At 39.3% G+C, this 21,839-nt stretch overlaps 1 protein-coding gene across 5 annotated transcripts in view; it reads left to right on the forward strand.

The window, feature by feature from the left end:
* Positions 1-288: 288 nt before the first annotated feature.
* Positions 289-21,839, forward strand: part of CRPPA (CDP-L-ribitol pyrophosphorylase A) — a 305,310-nt gene continuing 283,759 nt past the window's right edge. For 2 of the 5 annotated variants that reach the window (XR_014016649.1, XM_081244006.1), the window contains exons 1-2: positions 295-880; positions 12,170-12,446. Coding sequence is in view for 4 of the 5 variants with exons in the window: in XM_081244006.1 (XP_081100132.1) it covers positions 624-880; positions 12,170-12,446 (534 nt within the window). In the remaining variant the exon portion in view is untranslated. Of the gene's footprint in view, positions 881-12,169; positions 12,447-21,839 lie in introns of all 5 variants that reach the window. The other 3 variants (XM_081244009.1, XM_081244008.1, XM_081244007.1) reach the window with 3 other exon arrangements.

Consider the following 21,839-nt stretch of genomic DNA (forward strand, 5'->3'; position numbering starts at 1 on the left):
CATAGGCGTCAGCATTTTTTGAGCTCCCCAGGTGTTTCCAATTTGCAGACAAATTTGGGAACGGCTGCAGTTTGGCTTACTGATATTTCATAATAACATTTGCCCATCCACCTGTCTTTACCCGAGATGGAACCAGGATGCTTCATGAGCGAATGAAAGCCAGATAACTAAGGTGCACATTTTTCTGTCCCATCTCGTGGCTTGCATCCAAATCTCTTCAAATCTCTTCAAGGGGAGAGGAATGGGAGGGAGTTCTGACCCCTACTGCCTGCGCACAGCTGTTAAGGTTTAAGGAGACCCTTAGGCATATATAAGGAGGGCTGACACTTCCACCTGCGGCGACTGCTGGGCCTGCCAGAGGAGAAGCCGAGAGCCGGGAAACCCAGCCCTTCCGGGGCGCTGGGCTCGGGACAGAGGCCGAAGACGCGCCGGGAGGGAAGACCGGCAGCTGGATCGTCCCCCGGGGCCGTACAACGGCCTGGCCCGCGCGGCTCGGGTGGGCGCTGCCTGTGTGCGCGCTTTGCCCTCGCCCGCCCTCCCCGCTGCGACCCCAGCCTAGGGCAGGAGCAGAGCCCAGGCGCAGTGGCCCGGGGCGAGGAGAGCCCGCCCCGCCGCCCGCCGCCATGGAGTCATGGCCGCCTGGCGGCTCTGGGCCCGCGGGGGCCGGGCCTCGCCTGCGCGGCTTGCGCGGCGCCGACCTGGCGGCCTCGGCCTCCTTGCTGAGCGGGGCCGGGGCCGAAGCCGGGTGCAGCGCGCCGGCCGTGGCTGCCGTTTTGCCGGCGGGGGGTAGCGGGGAGAGGATGGGCGTCCCCACCCCGAAGCAGTTCTGCCCCATCCTGGAGAGGCCGCTCATCAGCTACACCCTGCAGGCCCTGGAGAGGTAATGCGGCGTCAAGCGCGCCTTGCGGTCCCCGGCCCCCTGCTCCCCGCCCTCAAGCCCAGGGCAACCCGCGAGCGGCACCTGCTCCAGTAGCTGTGCTCGCGCTGGCACCCGCTCTCGGCGGATGGCGGGGCCGGACTCCACCCGCTCGGTCATTCCAGTTCGGGCTCCATTCCCGCTAGCCCTTCACGGAAGGGGAGCTCTGGCCCTTTAACAGACGGGCGCGGAGCCTGGGGCTGCCCCGCCGGGACTGGGGCTTCCCCACGGAGCCCTTTACTGCTCCAGCCGCTGGCCTGTGGAGCTGCCCTCAAGACTGACTGGGTTAGCGTGGGGGACGTTTAGTTCCAACGCCGGGGCCTGTGGGGACTAATGGGAAGCTGGTTTAGGAGTCTCCCTGTCCCTGTCCCATATTCTGTCTCACGCTCATTCTTCACTCTCAGCGGCTATCTTCGCGCATGCGTGGGTGATGAGTTGCAAATTAGATTTAAATCTAGTTGCAAACTAGATTTTACTTGCCAATATAGTTTTATGGGCCTTTGGTCATTCTTTTTATCAACTATTAACAAATATTAACTGAGGATCTGATATGAGACATACTGTGCTAATTACTAGGTACTGAAGGTGGACCGAGAAGCAGGATTTAATCCAAACCTTTCCGTGGTGGAAACGGATTTAAGGGCGCTAACTACATGCTGTATCTTCGAAAACGGTCTAGCTGGGGAAATGGAGGGAAAAGGAATGGGATAAGGAGGACCAGGGGAGTAGTAGTGAGGATCGAAGGAGGTGAAAAGGAAGGGTATGTTATTTTAGCTTGTTTTTAGCCGTGTGTAATGGCTGGAGGGATGGGAAGCGGGGGGAGTACAAAGGTCCACATAGGTGTTGTTATGGTGTTTAAATTGATAGAAGCCAGTGTGGAGCTGTGGGAATATGTTTTCACGTGGATTGACATGAACCATTTGCTTTAGGCGGCTTTAATGAAGACGAAGCTAATGAGGTTCTAGTCAAAGGACAGTAGCATGTTATCCGGCAAACAGACGCCTACCTCCCACGCTTTCACACACCCCAGAAGCCAAGGGCCCCAGTTGCTTTGCATATGGTAATTTTTCCAGATGACACTATTCAGAAAGTAAGTGGAAGTGTGAAGACCCATAATCACCTTTGATTCGGAGGCTGGTGGTTACATGTGAAACTCATACAAACATTGAAAGCCTTCCAGGTGCTTCTTTCGCTTCTGTAGTTTTCCATTTCTCTGAGTAGTTGATTCATGCTCCTCCAATATTCCAGTGTCACAGATATTGTGACAACGTAGCTCATTTATGCAGGTAATATTAGGGGACACAATAGAGCTCGGCTAGCAGGATCTTTATCTATTAAGCATTTAGATGTAAGGGAGTGCAGACGTTTCTACGTTGAGTTTCCTTCGTATGGAGAAAAACACCACAAAACTTCTGTATTTGCAGTTTTGCCTCTTCTGAGGCAGCAGGAGATAGGTGGATATTAAAAAATATCAGTTTTAAAGTACAAGAATGTTCTGGAAAGGCCTTGTTGATGTAAAATAAGATGGAACACTTCTGTTTTTACTTAATTTGATCACACCAGTAATAAAATCCTAATAGCAGTAGTAACTAATCAAAACCTCCATTTTGAAATACTTCCGGGATCATTCTTTGTAAACTATTAGAATGCCTGAAGAATTTATGGAATATGGTTATTTTGGAGTATGTCTCAGGAAATCCTTGGAATCCTTGTATCACAGGGATGTATATATGGGTGCTTCTTAGCCATTTGCCAAATGAAAGCCCTTCTATTGGTAAAAGATGAGCTCAGTAGACTGCTGATAGTTCTTCTAGAGTGTGGTGCTAAACGGCCTAGGTCATTTCATCCTGAAAGATAAATTATGGAAGTTCCTGTCTTTTGGAACTGAGGGTCAATGTAAAGAACTAAAGAGGATTTAGAAGGAGGTTACCCCTGAAGTTTGGCCCCAAAATGGGATAGGGAAATGCAAAAAAAATGACTAGTTTGGTTTTCAGTTAATGCCATGTAAACATTTATTTCTACTCATTGACTTACCTACCCAAAGCAAGTAAAAATGTATAGCCATACAAAGGAAACATGAAAGCAAAAGGAGGTGGGGCAGATAAGAGAACAATAAAGCTCTAGAAGAAAGGAGGTAGAGAAGTGGTAACCAGTCAGTTTTAACAGGCTCAAGCCTGTTAAAGGCTTGAGGTAGAAGAGCTGTGAAGGAAGCAAGTTGATTGCAGTCATAGAACCTTGGAAAGGCTCAGGAGTTAAAAGTACCAATTAAGGTAGGGTAGACAGAGAACAACTGTCTACAGCTGTAAAGGCAACTGGTTGAAACCTTCAAAAAAAAAAAAAAACAGGCTCCCAGATCCCTGTCAGAACACTGAGGGCTTAGCCTCAGGCTCAGAACCAGCACAGCCAATGGCAGAGTGAAGTGCTCCATGGCCATAGAGAAATTAAGAGCCACATTGTCATTTTCGAATGAGATCCTTAGCACTTAAGGTAGACTCAAGGAAGTACTTTACTTTTCAAACGTGCTACGCATTAAAGCACCTGTCTTTGCATAACTGAGAAGTTGGAGGAGACATTGAGAGGTTTGTCTTGTGAATTGTCTGGGACTTCATATTGTTTTTCTGCTTCAGTTGAAATTGGAAAAATACACATTTTTCTAGTTTAGCCACGGTTTACTTGTGTGCCATTGAAATTTCTTAAACTAATTATCAGATGAAATGAGATTTAAAAGAATCTCTGAACCCACAAATCTTTTTTTTTTTTTTTTTTTTTTTTTTTGCGGTACGTGGGCCTCTCACTGTTGTGGCCTCTCCCGTTGCGGAGCACAGGCTCCGGACGCGCAGGCTCAGCGGCCATGGCTCACGGGCCCAGCCGCTCTGCGGCATGTGGGATCTTCCTGGACCAGGGCACGAACCCGTGTCCCCTGCATCGGCAGGCGGACTCTCAACCACTGCACCACCAGGGAAGCCCGAACCCTCAAATCTTAAACATGTTGGCTAAAGGCTTTCACTGGATCAATGGAGGCTCAAAGTCCATCTGAACTAGTTGTATGTGTGTGTATATATTACAATTAGCTTTTATATGTGTAGAAGAATATATATGTTTATATGTTCACAAAGTATATTGAGATTATGCACCTTGTTCAGATCTGCATTACAGGCGTTATACTAAAAGGATCAAGTGTAACTAATTTGTAGGTTGTAGTAAGAACAAAGTTCTTCAGAAGTTGACTGAAAACATTTCTAAGAGTTTTAAAGTTTCATTTTGGCCTTTTAAGGGGAATTAAAATATAAATTGAACCACAGATTATAACTTGAAGAGAACTTTGGTTTTTCTTATTTTGTTAACAAGGAACTGAGGTCAAGGGTATTAATCCTTCTCATAAAGATTTGTGACCTGAGTTTGCAAAAGGAAGCGTTGTTCTAAGAAATCATGTGGCAGTGGTATTACTGGCAGGGGCATAAAGCTCTGACAGTTCGGTTGTAAGATCTACTCGCAGTTGATCAACTGATATCTAAATTTTACAGGTTAAAAAAAATGTATTCCCAGGTCTGAAATAGGAAGTAAAAATTCCTGCTGGCAGTCTAATTTCTGGCTTCAAATATCTAGGGAAAGTAAGTGTTATTAAGGAGAGCTGGTTAACCTGGAATAGCTAAATAGACTCAAATGACTACTACAGTGAAAGCAAGTCAGAGAGGCACACTTTGGTCATGCTTATTCAGACCCCTGGTGGCTGTGGACTAGGTGGGAATTTCCCTGATAGTAGATTTGAACGAAGTCAGGCACAGCCCTCTCCATAGCTCATGAAGTTTCTTGAGTTCTTGAGGACACTGCTTAAGATGTTTCTTGATAAGGTTTCATGCTCATCAAAACCTGTTATTATAAATTGGCTTCCCATAGAAATCTTTTATAGGAAGACAATATGCTGTTGCATTGGTAAAGAACTTTGCGGACGTTGTGATAGTAACGTGTATCGTTGTATATTAATACGTTGGCATTCAAATTCATGTTTCAGAGCCTTTTTAGTTTGGTTAATGTGAGTTAGGCTCCTCGAGTCTGATAAATCCAGATGAAAAATTCATTTTGTCAATTTGTATGTTCTGGAAACCATGGATTTTGTGATTGAGACTGGGTGGCTTTCTTATTACTTGGAAAATCGATGAAAGTCCATTTTTAGTAACTGTTAAAGACTCCATGGTGTTTTTCAGTGGATTAACTTCTGGCTTATTTGATCTTCTGAAAGTTTTCTTTTAATATTTTTTGTGTACTTAAAAAAATTGTTCTGTCCTACTGTGTTTCTGAAAACCACTGCAAATTCTGTTAGAACAAGAGAATAGAAAGCATAAATGTTAATCCAAATGAGCAATACTGATTGCTTGAATTAAGCTGAAAGTAGGAATAGAGTAGGGAAGACAGGAGAAATATTTAGAAGATAGGAATTGGCAATTTTTAGTGCTTAATTATACTAAGGATTCAGAAAAAGAGATGAATTTAGGATGCTTTTGAGTGATTGCTCAGATATATGAATTTGACTTAAACATTTTGTCTGGATGCTTCATTAATAAAAGGGTTAAGTCTGAGGGTTAAGTCTGAGTCAAGGGAAGGAAGAGGCCTGTATTGTAGAAGAAATAGAGTGGGACTGTGTTTTGCACAGGTCAGATGATTGGAGATTTCAGTTCCCATTGGCCCCCCTGTGGCTACTGTGAGACAAGAGAGAAGACCAAGACTGGTAGTCTGGGCTTGACCAGTGGGAGCCTTTATGGGCCATATTAAAGAGCCTTGACATTGTCAAGGCGGTCAGGAGCCAGCCCCTTCACACCAATTTGGTATTTTCCTTCTAAAATATCAGGGTGTTTATGGAGAAGGAGGAATCTATAAATTATGGCCACAGTACAATCCTGAGGCCTAATTTCCATGACAACTGTCCTGTCAGTGCGCCACAGCTGTCACTGTCCCTTGGAGCCAAACTTCTGCAGCCTGGGTGAGAGCACTTAAGGAAGGAGTGTTAACAGGGCCTGATTTTTCCATCTGTTTTTATTTATTTTAAATATTTATTTGGCTGTGCCAGATCTGTACTTGTGGTGTGCAGGATCTAGTTTCCTGACTAGGGATCGAACCCGGGCCCCCTGCATTGGGAGTGTGGAGTCTTAACCGCTGGACCACCAGGGAAGTCCCTGCATCTGTTTTTTAAAAACATTTGTTTAAATCTACTTTCAACTGATCTTGTTGAACTGTCTGAGCACAATATACCTGTAAGTAATATTTATTTTTAAAATATAATACACATATTAATAGAAATATATTTAAATATAATAAATCTTAAAATATTCTGGGAGAAGATTACATCTGAGATACTGTATTTTTTCCTCAAAATGTCGGTAGGTGTAATGGAGCTTGAGGTTAGGTTTGTATTTGCCTATGGAATGTGCTAGGAAGAAAATACTCAGCACTTGATAAAATCCAGCTACAGGGGGTTCAGTGTGGCCTTGCCTTCGGCTAAGGAGGTCGACCAGATTCATTTATTCAGCAAATATTTGATCACTAGGCACTGTGTGAGGTACTTAAGGCCTTTCTTAGTGCCATGATTCTACATATTAAATTTTAATACTGTAAAAGGCTTTTAATTCTATAACTAGAAAAGTATGTGAATAAATCCTTTGAAACACAAACAGTACTTATAAAGGCTTGCAAGTGCTGGATGTATGCTTGGTTGCTGAACAAAATAGCATAACAAGCCCATTATCCCTTAAGAGTTGTGTAAAACAGCTTTCCGAACTTTTTTATTGTGACCTGTTATAAGAATTAGATTTTGCTCATGACTCAGTGACACATACTTAACTACATCCAACATATTTGGAAGAGAATTTCATGAAAACAATCTGTCCTTACTACTTGGTATGCGTTCGAATTTTACTATTGTATTAATTTTATTGACTCAAAACTGTTAATCTTAACTTACAAAATTGATTTGATACTCTAATGGGTCCTGAAATCTGCAGTTTGAGAAACACTTGTTTAAAACATTTTTCTATTTAGAGCCTCATAAAATTGTTTCAGAAGTCTTAGGCCACGAGTATATCTGTCTAATCTATATCTACTTTTTTGGACTGCTTTCTGTGTGTTGGAACATAGGTAATCATTTTATAGATATTTTAAGGCATTCCAGTAAAATTGGGATTGACTTTTGAGAGTTCATTAACTCAGATGTTTGAATGACTACTGTCAAGCAATGTCCTATCTTTCTCCATCTTCATTATTCTATATTTTAAATTAACATTTAATTTCATGTAATTTTGGTCAAAAAAGCAACATGTCTTTAAAAGTTGCTTTTAGCTTTTTTTTTTCCTGATAGAATAGACTATGGAAAGTAAAAGGTGATAGCTTAGGGCACACGTTAAGCTCTTGCCTTAGAAAAAAATCCTGTCCACTGATATAGTTGAACATGTACTTAAAACTTCTCTATTTAAAAAAACAAACTTACTGTGATGTCCTGTTAATAAACTAAATAGATTTGATTACTTTTAAATTTTTCTATAAACTCAAGAGCACGTTTTATTACTAATTGTTTAAGCTTCCTCTTATCTATTCATTGATTCATTTAACAGATACTTCTTGATACATAGTCTGTGAGGTCAAGAATTCTGCTGGTGTTTGTTATTGGATTACCAGTGACTAGTATAATGTCTGGCAAATGACAGATGCTTACTGGATGTTTTCTGAATGACTAAATGAACACATAAATGAAGGAATACTTATTCTTAAATTGTAAGAAATAAACTTGACCATTTTTTGACCACAAATGCAGCATTATTGTTCAAAATAAATGAATTGCTGGGGACATGACGATCCAGACGTGATTTTTTTTTTCTCTCATGGATTTTTTGACCTCAGTGTTAGTGCTTTTACAGAGGTTTATAGTGTGAGCTCCAAAGTCATACTGGGGTATACCCAGGTCCCTTCATTTCCTAGCTGTATAATCGTGGGCAGGTCACTGCCTCTGTGCCATCTGTGAAATGGAGATAATAGGGATTTCTTTCGGAGCCGATGTGACTATTAAGTGAAATATTACAGACACATGCTCCAAACAGTACATGGCACTTAGCCAACAATTAATACATCTTAGTTGCTATTGGTACTATTAATATTATTGAAAGCTTAGTATGTGCCAAGTCCTGGGATATAGTCTTTGCTTACTGTGAGTTGGCAGCCTAGTGACAGAGGTAAAATTGAAAGAGTACAATGCTTGATAAGACTCTAGCGGTAAGAGTACTCTGGGAGCTGAGAGCAGAGATGCCGCACCCAGACTGTCAAGGAAAGCTTGCTGGAGGAAGCCACATCTGAACTGACAGCTAGGAACAGTAGGACTCAGCCGGGTGTGGGTGGGGGTGGAGGAATGATGAGGATGGGGGATAATGTTGAGAGGCAGAGGAAGCAGCATAAGCGGAGACCTGGATGTGAGACAATGTGGCGGTCAGAGAAAGAGGGGCGTGGCAGAGACGATGTGGTGCAGGGAGAAGAAGGCTGAGATCAGGTCTTGAAGTGTCCTGCTCAAGAGCCAGCAGGGGATGGCCTAAGGTTTACATTTGAGCGAAGTCATCTAGAAGTGGTAAGAGTGGATTGTGTTGATTAAGTGAGGAGGAGGAGACAAGCTAAGAGGCCATTGCAGAAATAATGGGAGAGATGGCTGCCTGGGTCACAGCTGTGCCAGGGGAGACAGAACCTTGGGAAACCTTACATCTAGCGGGCACTGAGGAACTGTTACTTGATAAAGACTTGGTTAAGCACAGTATAAGTTTTAAACCATGTAAATAGAGTAAGTTCTAGAAGTGTTAAATTTGCAGTGATAGAAGTGGGGGATGGATGGATTACAAAGCAACCTACACTTAGTCATATTCCAGAATCCTCCTCATTGCCTATTCACATAACTACATATTTTCTGGTCTGGTATTCTGTGAGTGGTGTTGCTTTGCTTTGCTTACGATTAAAATTCCCCCAAGGTGTCTGACAAAACATAAGTAATCCCAGTCATCCTTGGAGCCTTAGAATCTAGAAATCAGAGTAAAGAGTCAAACTCATTGAAACAAAACAATCAGCAAACAATATATTGCAGAGGGAAGTCATTTTCATTGATTTTCATTCTCTCTTCAGGTTGATGAGCAGAGCTTTCTGTTTTCATAATCCTTCAAACTATGCTATGTTGTAAGATCCTGGTAGATGAGACAGACAAATCATTTATTGATAAAACAAGTAATTATCGAGTACCTACTAGGCATAAAGCAATGGGCAAAACTGCTATTTCCTTGCTATCATGGAGCTTACATTCTAGAGGATGGAATGTTGTATTTTGATGAAAAATGGTAAAAATATTTTAAAGTATTTTTTGGCATCAGATGGCAGTATAGGAAGATAAAGTACGATGTATTTGTGTATCAGATCCTTGTGATGTTTCCCATATGAGATAGTATAGAGTGTGAGGATTACATGAGTTAAAACATGACTAATGCTTAAGACTTACTAAGTTAATCGATGTTAGCTATTTCATATTAAGTGATAAATTACTTATTTTGCCAGTTTTTCTTACTGACTCAGGAGGATTATTACCTCTAACTCAGGAAGATTACCATCTCTTAAATCTCATCCACAAGCACCATCTGATAGACAGGCTACCATCATTGTCTTGCTCGGACTTCAGCAGCAGCTTCCTACCTGGTCTATCCGCATGCTTTCTCTACCCAATCTATTCTCCATCTTGCACCAGAGTAAAGTTTATGCTCTAAAATTAGAAGCTGCAATCACTCCTGTAAACATTTCCATGGAACTAAGTGGCTTAAAGCAACATACATTCTTAAACTTTTCGATGTCAGAAGTCAAAAAATCGGTTTCACTAGGCTAAAATAAAGGTGTTAGCAGTGCTGTGTTCCTTTTGGAGGCTCTTGGGACAATCCATTTACTCTCTCAGGTTCTGGAGGTCACCTGCATTCTGGGACTTATGGTCCTGTGTCATAATGAGTGCTGCATTTGTTACCACATCTTCTCCCTCACTCACTTGCTTTTCTTGCACTGTTAAGGACTCTTGTGATTATATTGGACCCACCCAGATAGCCCAGGATGATCTCCAACTCAAGATCCTTAACTTAATTACATATAGAAAATTCTTTTGATAAGTAGGTTTACATATTCACAGGTTTTGGGAATTAGGTGATGGACATCATTTGGGGGTTATTATTCTGCCTACCACAGTTCCCATTATGTCATTGAACAGCATAGAATACTGGGGGAGGTGAGTATTAATTTGAGTGTAAATGTCCTGCATAAAGCTTTTCTCTAGATTCCTATTTTTTAAGATTAAAGACTAGAACCCCTAATATGGCCTTGGAGGTCTCCATGGCCTAGCCCAGCCCATCACTTGTCTGGTCCTCCAGCCTCTTCATGGGCTCTTCTCTGTGCTTAAAGAACTCTCCTCCATTTCATCCTAGTTTCTCAGAACCTTGCTACGGCCTCTGCTTAAACCATCCCTCTCTCTCTCCCTCCAAATCCTTTTGCCTATTTTCCTGCCTCTTGACACTTGAAGAGAAAACTCTGCTTCTTTAGGGAGCATTATCTTGGCCTTCTCTGTGCTGGTCAAATATTGTGCTGCGTGCAATCCTGGAGCCTGGACCTCTCCTTCACAGCACTTTATTGCAGCTTGCAGTTGTTGGTGTTCTTTTTTTTACCTGTAAGCTCTATGAAAGCAGTAACTATTTCCATTGTATACTCAATTCTGATCATTTATTCAGTGCTCAATAAATATTTGTTAGAGGAATGGACTTAAAATGAAAGGATTGTGTGCCCTGAAGTTTTGGTTGTGTGCATCAGTGTAGTGCTGTTGTAGCCACAGGCAGAATGGGGTTTTGGGTTATAGGAAGGGTTTGTTCAATAGCAGAAGGTAGGAGATGGTTAATTGTTGAGTGAAGCAACCCAGTGTTTTTCATTTATCGCTAGTTAATTTCATTATTCAGTAGTTTTCAGACCCTTCTTTCATCTCTTTAAAAGTGAGTACAAGACTTAACTGTCTAGCATGAACATGTAGCATCTCAGAGGCTAAGAATGCCATTAAATTTTAAAGTGAGGGCCTCCCTGGTGGCGCAGTGGTTGAGAGTCCGCCTGCCGATGCAGGGGACGCGGGTTCGTGCCCCGGTCTGGGAGGATCCCACATGCCGCGGAGCGGCTGGGCCCCGTGAGCCATGGCCGCTGATCCTGCGCGTCCGGAGCCTGTGCTCCGCAACGGGAGAGGCCACAACAGAGAGAGGCCCGTGTAACGCAAAAATAATAATAATAATAATAAATAAATAAAATAAAATAAAAAATTTAAAGTGGCCTTTAATCAGAGTTGATATCATGGGCCAGAGGCAGTTTTCTTGGCTTGGGCCCGTCAGCTGAGGACCTTTGAGTGTATAATCATGTTAGCCTCTGTTAACACTGGTCTTCAAGAGAATTCTGCTCAACTTTACTGCAGCCACTGCCACTCAGCGCTGTGGACTGTTAGCATTTGTATGTCAGTAGGTCTAAGAAAGTGTTTCAGAACAGAAGAATTGCTTTGTTTTGTATCTGACTCAACAGATGGATTCCTTTAATTTTATATTTCATTAAAATGAGTTTTCTCTTTTATTTGAGCCTGATTTATACTTATACAAACTTAATTAGCATAATTTCCCTATTTAAGCTAGAACATTTCACCTTGATGTAGGCAAAGTTTAGTTCAGCTATCCAGCTTTGTTGCCAAATCAATGGATTTCTTGAAAGAGACAGAACTTGTGGAATTCAAAAGTGCTTTGGGTTGTTCCTATTTAATGGAGAGAATTATTTGGGGAAAAAAAGCAATTTAAAAGCATAATCTTAAAAAAAAAAAAGCATAATCTTAAATTTTTTCTCTCGGTCTACTGATGAACATGCTAATTATTTAAATTTAAATTAAGAGATCTGTGATACATATCTATACCTACTCTATGCTTTGTAATGTAGGTACTTTCACACTGTGTATTGAAAAATACTACTTATATTTATATTCATGTTTCTATAGTATGAAAAATTCAAATTCTTAACCCCTTTACTAGACATGATTAAAAATGCATAACATTGACTTAGTTAATAGCTTTCCGTTTTTAATGTCCCTATGAAGATGTATTAGTAGTAATTAGTAACTCAGTTTTGTTACTAGCTTAACTTTAGTTGTTTAAGAATCAATTGATACGAAATGTGTGCATACTTTCCTTATAGAGTATCTTGGATAAAGGACATTGTTGTGGCAGTAACTGGAGAGAACATGGAAGCAATGAAGTGTATTATTCAGAGGTACCAGCATAAAGGCATCTCTCTGGTTGAATCTGGAGTGACACGCCACAGGTCAATTTTCAATGGACTAAAAGCACTGGCAGAGGATCAGCCCAACTGTAGACTCTCAAAGCCAGAAGTAGTGATTATCCATGATGCTGTGAGACCATTTGTTGAGGAAGATGTCCTCCTTAAAGTTGTCACAGCTGCCAAGGAACATGGGGTAAGTATTGAAATACTTCTGAGAATGGATAAAAGGGGCAAACGCTATAGCACATATTCATTTGCTGGATTTTGATGGAATTATATTCAATATTTAAATGTCAAGTTAATTAAAATGGGAAAGATGACATAAGACGTTATGCTAATTTGTTTTAGGAAGTTTATATTATTATAGATCATGAGACTGTTCTGGAATTTCTTTTGCTAGGTAGTCATTTATCATAATGTAATATGAGCTATTTGGAGAAGAATGCAATAATGTCATTAGAGTATGGATATGAATGGATGGACCTTAGCTGCATATTTAATTTCATTCCTTTACCTAAAAATGCCTAAGAGGGACTTCCCTGACAGTCCAGTGGTTGGGGCTCCACGCTTCCAGTGCAGGGGGTGCAGGTTCGATCCCTGGTCGGGGAACTAGGATCCCACATGCCGCGGCATGACCAAAAAAAAAAAAAAAGCCTAAGAATCTTGTAAGAGTCTAGGAGCTATGTGACTTAAAGCAAAAAAACCCCAAACAGACCTGGCTCATTTCACCCAATTTTTGTTTTAATTTTTTAGAAGTGGTTTATTTTTTAGCACAAACAGCCAGGCAAGATTTTCACACCCCTTAAAGTGAATAATCTTAGGATGAAGAATTCTGGGTTCACTTCTCTTTCACCAAAATAAACACAGGATAGCAAAAGATCTATTGTAATCTTTGGAACATATTTGTTTTTTTAAAAATTACTGAGTAAAATCCTGTAAATGACATCATAGATACTAAACTTAAGTTTGCAGTCTAAATTTGAGACTTAGTGAAAATTTATGGCCCAGACTTAGTATAGTGTAATAGACATAGGCTATAGAGTTGGACGGACTGAGGCCCAATTCTGTTTTTCTAATTATTAGTAGTATAATATGTTCAACTTTCTCAACTTCTTTGAGCTTATTTTCCTTTTAAAAATATAGATGCTGACTTGTAAGGTTGCTTTTAGGATTGGAAATTGTATATATGTTAACTACATAGTAAAGTGCTAAACATTTAAAGTGGTATTACTGTAAGAATAATTATATCTCAGATAATATTTTCCTTCAAAGATTGTAGACCAATGGAAGGAGTCATCTAAGCCTTCCTAGCCATCTGGGTGGCCAGGAAGTTATGAAATACTCAACTGGGAAAGAGAGCCTGATTTCTATTTAGTTATCTATATGTATTTGGATTTTCATGTTCAGGAAATTGCTCCTAATTTCATCTTTCTACAACATGAATTTCTTTTACATTTAGACCTATGTAAGAATTCCACAGGTAAAATGAAACATTTTTCTTATTTTTAATATAACTTCTAAGTGGTATTTTGATGTAGTGAAAATTATGGCTCAGGAACATTAGTGACCACAAAACTTTCTCATGGCTCCTCTGTTTTTTGTGACCTCTTCCTCTTTTCCAGGCTCCTAGATTGTGGAAGAGACAATTTGGCCAGGTGCAGGGGTGATGAGGAGGAATAAAACAAAGGATTTATAACTTTTAAGAATTTGAGTAAAACTTTACAAGTTTGAAAGTTCTTAGGGAAGACTATATAATTTGGGCAGTTAGAAAGTCTAAGGCATACCACAGTACAAATAAATTATGGCTCTTTGCCTATGTTACCTTTTCGGAAAATAGCACTTAAAACTCATTGTGAAAATCAAACATTCGGGTTTTTTGAGTATTCAGAGAATTTCTAAGATTGTTTATAAAGTGATTCTTTTGGTAGTATGTCTGAAAGGCAAAAGATTAATTTGCACCAATTAATATGCTGAGAATATCATTTAACAGGTGACTAATAAAACATAAACATGTATAGCAGTTCGGTGGTTTTTTGTTAGTTGCAGATTTGTCAGAATTGCTTTTAGACTCTAATTTTCTTAAGTTGTTAATCAGAATATAATTTGTAAGATTCAGTCTCATTATGCCTTCTAAATAAAACAAATTATGTTTTAATTAAATCTGAAACTTTCCAAATACATTGAAAAGCTGGTTTAAAGCAAAATCTTTACAACTAATTTAAGAAAACTTCAGAAATTTGGGGTCTAAGAAATACTGCCTTGTTTTTGATGGTGTTAAGGGATAATTTTCATAAGTATAAAATCATTATTTCATGCAGTTATAAGGAGCATGTTAAGGAGTTTATTGCCCTCATTAATGAGGGAACCAGACAAATGTTACAATTGAGAGGAGAACAAATTTATATGGAATAAAGGAATGTTGAAATTAATTCACAAATAGACAAAGCTTTTTTTCCCCACGGGTCGAGGGGTGCCAGTTGAACCTTCACTGGGCAGAATCTATTGGCAAGTTTACAGGCAAGAATGATTTTCCATTTACTATCAGTTATCTATAATTTTTGAGAGTTGTAAAAGAGCTCAAGGGCAATGAAAAGCTGGTTTCTGCTAATCAGGAAGGGTTTGCTCTAAACACTACAGTTTTCAATTGGGGACACTTATTTTGCTTATTCTCATTTCCTTAGAATGTTGAGGATAGTGACCCAGTAGCCTCAGGAAATTTAGGCACTACTTTCTGCCACCTCTCCTACCCTGTTCTAAATTTTAATCCTAAAAACAAAAACACAACTAATTGAGATGTACTACTAGTAGTTGAAGTTCTTGAATTGGTGGGACGTATTGGCATCGTTTTAACCTCAGGTCAAATCGCAGAAAACTGGTCTGAATTAAATTCTATAAAGAAAATAGTGAAGATTTTTGCTTAGAGCTACCAGACAATTGTTTGCCTGGGAGTCCTTTGAACTCATTCTCCTTTGTTATTTTAAATTGTGTTTTATAGACTCTCAACTGATTGTCCTGTTTTCTTACCTCTTTTCAAACCCTACCCAAAAAGGTCCCTTTCAGATAAATCATTTTCTGAATAAATGAGACACTGTGACAGCCCCCTGGTGGGTATGCAGGCTTAAGATAATGGTGATATTAACTTACATTACATTTTGGTTAAAAATCCAAATTAATGATGATGTACTACTTCAAGACACTAAGATGCCCCAGAATTAAGGCTGACATTAGGTTGTCTGCATATAGGGGCTCAAAATGTTGCTAGAACCCCAGTTCTTTTCTCTTCTCTGTGTATGCTCCATTCTTGGGTTCCACAGAGGCAAGATGACTTCAGTAGGGCAGCTTTTATCATTTCTTTTACTTTTGCTTTTCATTTATTTTCTTTTACTTTTATTTCTTATTTCTTTTACTTTTGGTAGGGTTGGTCAGAGTATGAAATTCTAAGTGTACAGTTATTTTTTCCCCAGTACCTTGAAAATATATTATGCCATTGTCTCCTGACTTTAATATACCTTTGAGAAGTCTACTAACCAGTCTAATTGTATCCCTTGAAAGTAATCTGCCTTTTCTGTCTGGTTGCATGTAAGAATTTTTCAGGTTTTGTGCAGTGTCTCTGGTATTTCAATATATGAATCTTTTTTCCCTTGCTTTGGATTTTTTGTCCTTTATGAATTTTATGGTTTTTTAAAATCAATTCTGAAAAATCCTAAGGGATTATCTTATTGAATATTGACCTTGTCCCATTTCCCAACTGACAGCTTTTTTTCTTCTTTATCTGTATGCATCTATATATGATAAACCTTACCCTGTCCTCATGTCTCAACTTTAATATTTTCTACTTGTTCTCGTGGACTGCCTCATGGGTAATTTCAGTTTTCTATTTCATTCTTTAGTTCTAATCTTTTGCTTAAGGAGTTTTACAATTGTAATAATTATCAATTTCTAGGAGTTCGGATTGGTCTTTTTCTATTTTGCTTTTCTGTTTTGTCTTTCAATATTTAAACATTTTATACATTGTAGCTAATAGTAATTCTTGGTAGTTTAATTCTCCAGCTCTTCAATTCTGTTCACTTTTGCTCATGATGATTGGTGTCCTCCTTTGCAATTTGGATTGTAAGCCCATGTTTGGCAGGACTCGATCAGCAGGAATCCTCTGGGCATGGGATGAAGGTATGTTTCTGAAACATGAATTTGTGTTCCCTCTGCCAGGGATCCCAAGGGCTTTTCCAACCTGCAGCAACTTTTGTCAATTCTTGGGTTGAAGTTTTGTAGATCCTATGGTGGTGTTAAAACAAATTTCTAACACACGTATAAAGTATAGATGATCATTACCACTTCTCAGAGAAGACTACTCCCACCCCCAGCTCACCCTCCTGCCCACCCCGGCCCAAATCCCAAGCCAGGACAGACAATTTTGCTTTGTCTTTCCTCACTGAGGGCACTTTTTTCTAGTCTACTCTTTAAATGAGTATATAGCTTCCCATGGATCTTTGAGGGCTACAGTTCTAACCAACCAAGTAGCACAGGCTCAAGATCTAATTCCTCATTCCTTCTCATTTGTTAAAACTAAAGCCTCTTGTTAACCCAAAGGTCTCTGCCATCTTACTTCCTTGGTTTCTGGCTATCATGTTAGTTCTAGGGAGTTTTCTTGAGAGTCATACTTTTAAAGTTCTTTTTTAAAAAGGTACTTTTAAAAGTTACTTTTAAAAGCTGTTTATGAATTTTTCTGCATTTAAAAAAATTGTAATAGGCTTTTCCAAGGTATGTGGTCTGCCATATTGCAAAATAGGAGTCCTTTACAAGTATGAAGTACTTGTATATTTCTGCATAATTATAAGTCAAGAGATGTAGTTATAAGGACATTGTTATAAGGGATATGTTGGAGCACTGAAAAATAAAGATGTAAGGAGAATCCTTTTTAGAAGGATTAATAAGCTATTGCATATACTCTAAGAACTGCCAGTAAAATCTCACTTTCAGTTTATGCTATCAGTAGAGCAACCTCCTAAAGACTTGCTCCTGAGGGGAAGATGTTTAGTTTAGTTAACTTGCATATGTTTCTTTCCTGAGCTCTCTGTTTTTGCATCTCTAATGAAGTTTTATCATCTTCTCCCTAATCAACTTCTTACAGTAACAGGTTATATTTATTGCTTCTGCTTCTTCATCTCCAATTTATTGCTCAATGCATTGCAATCAATCTGGCCTCTTTCCCTTCTGACTATTCTGCCTAAAAATCACCTGTAACTTTCCAATTCCCAATTAAATACATTTTTAGTCTTTTGTATAACAAGGAGTTTGACTGGCTTTTGTCCCTGGTTCCTTGCAGGGAGAATAAATCCTTGAAATTTGTCAAGGGTCTTCATTTTTCATGAGCCCATTGGATCTCATTTGAGCTTATGCTAATAAGATGAGATGACTCAGGATAGGGGCTGGTTACCAGCAAGACCAATGGAGCTTTGAACCAGCTGGATTTTTGGGGTGAGAGGAATGGTGCTGGAGACTGAACTCAGTCACATGCTCAATGGTTTAATTAATCATGCTTACGACACTGAAGCACAGTGGGGAGCTACTTGGTTGGTGAACAATGAGGTGCTGAAAACATGCTGCTCCCTGATTGCTTGGGGGGAGAGCACCATAGAAGCTCTGTGTTCTGGTCTCCCCCCAGATCTCACCGCATGTGTCTCTTCATTTATTTATCTAGTCTGATTTGTATCCTTTGTCATAAATAGGTAATGTAAGTAATCATAATCATATAATCATAATGTGATAAGCATTTTTCCTGAGCTCTGAGTCATTCTAGTGAATTACTGAACTTGAATAGAGGTTGTGGGAACCTCCTGAATTTGGAGTCAGTTGGTCAGAAGTGTTGGTGGCCTGGGGAACCCCACTTCTCTCTGGTGTCTGAAGTAACGGCAGTCTGGTTATGAACCATGGGTTTATGCTAACTCTAGGTGGCTGACATCAGAATTGAGTTTTAGAGTACACCAGTGTGTATAGAGTGCCTTAAATTTGACAGTGTTAACTAGCTCTTCCTTGGAACTCTTGCCCCTACCTTGGCTTCTGTGACTTTATTCATTCCTCTTACTTTTTTGACCACTCACTTTTCAGATACTTCTTCCCATCCTTTAAATAAGGTTCCTTTAACTATTATTATCACCAAACAAAGTATTTCTGAGCAATCTAAATCATGCCCACAATACTTAATATTGTTTAAATCTACATACCATAAAACGCACTTCTGGGGAATGTGCAATCTGAGTGTTTACACCTGTAAAGATTCTTGTAATCACCACCACAGGTAGGACACAGAACTGTTCTAACACTCTGAAGAATTTCCTCCTGTTGCCCTTAGTATTCAGACCCTTGTTCCTCTAACCCCTGTCAACCACTGATGTGTTCTCCGTTCCTGTTTTTTTGTCTTTTCCAGAATCCATAAATTGAATCATACAACATGTAACTTTTTGAGACTATTATTTCACTGGGCGCAACACATTTGTATGCACCTATTTTAACTCCCACTGACACACTGTCCCAAATCTCTCTCATTCTCAGGCTTCTCACTTCTGAATTCCAGACCTGCTGTGTTCAACTTCCAGCTAGATAGAACCACTTAAATTTGCCTTTTTCAGTGTCTCTGGAATCATGTGCAGATTGGAATTCATTAATCCTCCCTGATATCTTTCCTTGAATTTCATCCATAGGTAAGAGGGAACCACTGATTTTTGAGGAGGGAATAATAAGACTTGAATTCTACAAAGATGACTGTCTGCCTTGTTTGGTAGGTTGACTAAAGGAAGAGTTGGAGGGAAGTGAAATTAGTTTGGGATCTACAGTAATGATGCAGCTGAGTGATGATGAACCCTATTTAAGCCAAATGAAATGGAGAGGGAAGTAGATAGTACTAAAATGTTCAGGGCACTGGACTGCCTGGACTTGAGTAATGGTGTGGTATGTGAGCCATAGGAAATAAGGGACATGTATTTTGTGTGCTTTTAACTTTTCTTTTCCCTGAGGTAGTCCTCATCTCTTCTCTTTAAATCCCTGTGTTCCTGCCCTCCCACCCTTGCCTCCAAGTTTCTGTGAAATTAGGGTTTAGGCACTGATTTTTTGCTTGCCACATCTTTGCAGACCTATTTATGGAAATGGCATTTGCCTAAGGGTTATGACTGCCTGGTTCATGATTTATCTTATCTTTTCACATAAAAGAAGGTCTCCTATACTTCCTGTATTGGATTTTTGCAATGTGTAAAACAGGAACTTTTTGTATCTGAAAGCAGGCTCCAGGCCTTTGTTTCTTCCTATATTTGAGTATCAGCTTGGCACAAGTTTTCTCAACGTTGGCATGATAGACCTTTTGAGTAAGATAATTCTTTTTTCTTGGGGGGCGCTATCCCATGTGCTATAGCATAGTTAGCAGCCTTAGTTTTTGTTGGAAAATTGTTAATCTGAAGAGAAACAGTGGAATTTATATAATGAGAAATTTTGACGTGGGGTGTGTGTGGGATCTCTTAGGACTGTGCAACATGACTATTTAGCAATGATGAACAGCGCTTTAGAAATTCTGCTGAAGTTAATGTGTGTGTATGCATCAAGAATATACTTTAACTACCCAGTTTTATAACTTTATGCAATGTATTCTGGACTGTTTTTTTTAATTTTTAAGTTTAAAATTTTTATTTCATATTGGAATGTAGTTGATTTACAATGTTGTGTTAATTTCAGGTGTATAGCAAAGTGATTCAGTTATACATATACATATATCTATTTTTCAGATTCTTTTCCCATATAGGTTATTACAGAGTAGTGAGTAGAGTTCCCTGTGCTATACAGTAGGTCCTTGTTGATTATCTATTTTCTATACAATAGTGTGTATATGTTAATCCCAACCTCATAATTTATCCCTCCTCCCTGCCGACTTTTCCCCTTTGGTAACCATAAGTTTGTTTGCTGTTTCAGTTTTGTAAATAAGCTCATTTGTATCATTTTTTTAGATTCCACGAATAAGTGATATCATATATTTGCCTTTCTCTGTCTGACTTCACTTAGTATGATAATCTCTAGGTCCATCCATGTTGCTGTAAATGGCATTATTTCATTCTTTCGTATGGCTGAGTAATATTCCATTGTATATATGTACCACATCTTCTTTATCCATTCATCTGTTGATGGACATTTAAGTTGCTTCCATGTCTTTGCTATTGTATATAGTGCTGCAAAGAACACTGGGGTGTGTGTATCTTTTCGAATTATGGTTTTCTCCGGATATATGCCCAAGAGTGGGATCGCTGGATCATATGGTAGCTCTGTTTTTGTTTTTTAAGGAACTTCTACACTGTTTTCCGTAGTGGTACAACCATAGGTGTGTGAGTTTATTTCTGGGCTTTCTATCCTGTTCCATTGATCTATTATTTCTGTTTTTGTGCCAGTACCATACTGTTGTGATTATTGTAGCTTTATAGTTTAGTCTGAAGTAGCTAATTCCTCCAGCTCTGTCCTTCTTTCTCATGATTGCTTTGGCTATTCAGAGTCTTTTGTGTTTCCATACAAATTTTAAGATTTTTTTGTTCTAGATCTGCAAAAAATCCCATTGGTAATTTGATAGGGATTGCAGTGAATCTGTAGATTGCTTTGAGTAGCATAGTAATTTTGACAACATTGATTCTTCCAATCCAAGAACACGGCATATCTTTCCATCTCTTTGTGACATCTTTGATTTCTTTCATCAGTATCTTACAGTTTTTAGAGTGAGCTCATCAATGAATTCAGTAAAGTTGCAGGATACAAAATTAATACACAGAAATCTATTGCATTTCTATACACTAACAATGAAAGATCAGAAAGAGAAATTAAGGAAACAATTCCATTTACCATTGCATCAAAAAGAATAAAATACCTAGGAGTGGATTGTTTTAAAATAGAGATGAAAAAATCACTTAACAGATATTTGACTCTGTATTTGGAAATTTGACATAAAGTAGAATTGACCATGGCTAGTAATCGCTTGATCTCTGGGTGGTTGTGGTCATGATGATCCACACTGAAGGTCAGAGTTCAGTCCTGGGTGGGGGTCAGGTAATAAGCTCTCCTGGGCCAAGTGGATCCTTTGTTATCTACTCAAGAGAAAGTTTGGTATTGACTTAAGTCCTATGTCTAAAGAATGAGTGAGGTCTGGAAGAAAACAGTGAGTTCTGATTATTTCTTGGGAAATGTTGACAAAGGTTTAAATTAAGTCCAGGGCAGGTGGTGAACTACTTATTCCCTGACTGCCATGGTCTGAGGTGAAACTTGATCTGTTTCTGATGCTAGAGAAGCTGCTTTGTGAAAGGCTTTTGTTTTGCTTAATTACCTGAAACTATCTGCCCTTGCAAATCTGTTCAATTAATTACTTTAAAATGAAGTTTGAAAGGGTAGATTAAGGAAAGATGAGTATACCTAGGAATTCAAGTTTAGTACATATCCAAGTTTATCTCTGATCATATTAGGTTTCAGATAAATGGTATTACTCTAATTGTCCAGAATTAAAGTTTAGTGTACAGTGGGGGCTCCTCATGCCTTTGTGCTTCATATTCAGGTTTAGGGATACTTTGTA

Source organism: Mesoplodon bidens (assembly GCF_964165515.1).
Source record: "Mesoplodon bidens genome assembly, chromosome: 9".
Taxonomy (NCBI): Eukaryota; Metazoa; Chordata; class Mammalia; order Artiodactyla; family Ziphiidae; genus Mesoplodon; species Mesoplodon bidens.